Raw genomic sequence first — 2004 nt, forward strand, 5'->3', positions numbered from 1 at the left:
ATTCATCACTTCATCCATTGACTCATCCATCCATTCATAACTTAGTTTGTTCATCCATTCATTCATAACTTACTTCGTTCTTTCCTTTTCTCCTTTATATCCCTTCATCACTTCATTCATTAACTCATCCATTCATTCATAATTTAGCTCGGTCATCCATTCATTCATAACTTAGTTCGTTCATCCATTCATTCATAACTTAGTTCGTTCTTTCCTTTATTTCTTCATACATTCATCACTTCATTTATCAACTCATACATTCATTCATACCTTAGTTTGTTCTTTCCTTTATTCCTTTATCTATTCATTACTTCATCCATTTGCTCATCCATTTCATTCATATCTTGGTTCGTTCTTTCCTTATTCATGTATCTCTTCATCACTTCATCCATTAACTCATCCATCCACTCATATCCTAGTTCGTTCTTTCCTTTATTCCTTTATCCCTTCTTCACTTCATCCGTTGATTCATCCATCTATTCATTTATCCATCCAATCATAACTTAGTTCGTTCATCCATTCATTCATAACTTAGTTCGCTCTTTCTTCTATTCCTTTATCCCTTCATCGCTTCATTCATAGACTCATCCATTCATTCATAACTTAGTTCGTTCTTTCCTTTATTCCTTTATCCCTTCATCACTTCATTCATTAACTCATATATTCATTCATATCTTAGTTCGTTCTTTCCTGTATTCCTTTATCTCTTCATCACTTCATTCATTAACTCATCCATTCATTCATAACTTAGTTCGTTATTTCATTTATTCCTCTATCCCTTTATCACTTCATTCATTAACTCATCCATTCATCCATAACTTAGTTCGTTCTTTCCTTTATTCTTTTATCTCTATTAACTCATCCACCCATTCATAACCTAGTTCGTTCTTTCCTTTATTCCTTTATCCATTCATCACTTCATCCTTTGACTCATCCATCCATTCATAACTTAGTTCGTTCATCCATTCATTTCTCACTTAGTTCGTTCTTTCTTTTATTTCTTTATCCATTCATCACTTCATATATTGACTCATCCATCCATTCATAACTTAGTTCGTTCATCCATTCATATTTAACTTAGTTCGTGCTTTCTTTTATTCCTTTATCCATTGATCACTCTATCCATTGACTCATCCATCCATTCATAACTTAGTTCGTTCATCCATTCATTTATAGCTTAGTTCGTTCTTTCATTTATTCCTTTATACCTTCATCACTTCATCCATTGACTCATCCATCCATTCATAACTTAGTTCGTTCATCAATTCATTTAAAACTCTGTTCGTTCTTTCCTCCATTCCTTTATCCATTCATCACTTTATCCATTAACTCATCCATCCATTCATAACTTAATTCGTACTTTCATTCCTCCCCTTTCTCGTCCATCCACTCCCCCATTCCTTCATCTCTCCACCCCTTCGCCCATGTGCAGGTTTGGGGTCATGTGCTTGTGATGTGTGTGGATACCATTGCCTTTGACGCCTCTGCCTTTGATAAGTTAGTTCTGCCACCTGCGCGTAAGTAGTTAATCCAGGCGTTGGTGCTGTACTCTTGTCAAAGGGAAGGGCGCGGGCAGTGTGTTTCTGCTACACGGGCCATCGGTAGTGGGGAAGACTTTGACAGGTGCGTAGGTAAAAGGAGTGTCTAGGTAGGTAGGTAGGTAGGTAGGTAGGCATAGACACTACACTCTCCATAGTCCACACCCATGACTAGTTCTATTAAGCAACACTACACTCTTCATAGTCACACCCATGATCAGTACCACCACACTCTCCATAGTCACACCCATGACTAGTTCTATTAAGCAGCACTACGCTCTTCATAGTCACACCCATGACTAGTTATATTAAGCAACACTATATTCTCCATAGTCACACCCATGACTAGTTCTATTAAGCAACACTACACTCTCCATAGTCACTCCCATGACTAGTTATATTAAGCAACACTACACTTTCCATAGTCACCTTAGGTCAGTGAGTCGTGTGTTGTCTTAGAGTGAAG

The 2004-nt window shown here is 37.2% G+C and overlaps 1 protein-coding gene across 1 annotated transcript; it reads right to left on the bottom strand.

The window, feature by feature from the left end:
* Positions 1-1349: 1349 nt before the first annotated feature.
* SARC_14948 (hypothetical protein) lies at positions 1350-1543 on the bottom strand (the record flags this gene model as incomplete). Its single annotated transcript, XM_014290923.1, has 1 exon — positions 1350-1543. A coding segment is annotated over one exon (194 nt), but the record flags the coding sequence as incomplete, so codon positions are not given.
* Positions 1544-2004: the final 461 nt, after the last annotated feature.

Source organism: Sphaeroforma arctica (assembly GCF_001186125.1).
Source record: "Sphaeroforma arctica JP610 unplaced genomic scaffold supercont1.5352, whole genome shotgun sequence".
Taxonomy (NCBI): Eukaryota; class Ichthyosporea; order Ichthyophonida; genus Sphaeroforma; species Sphaeroforma arctica.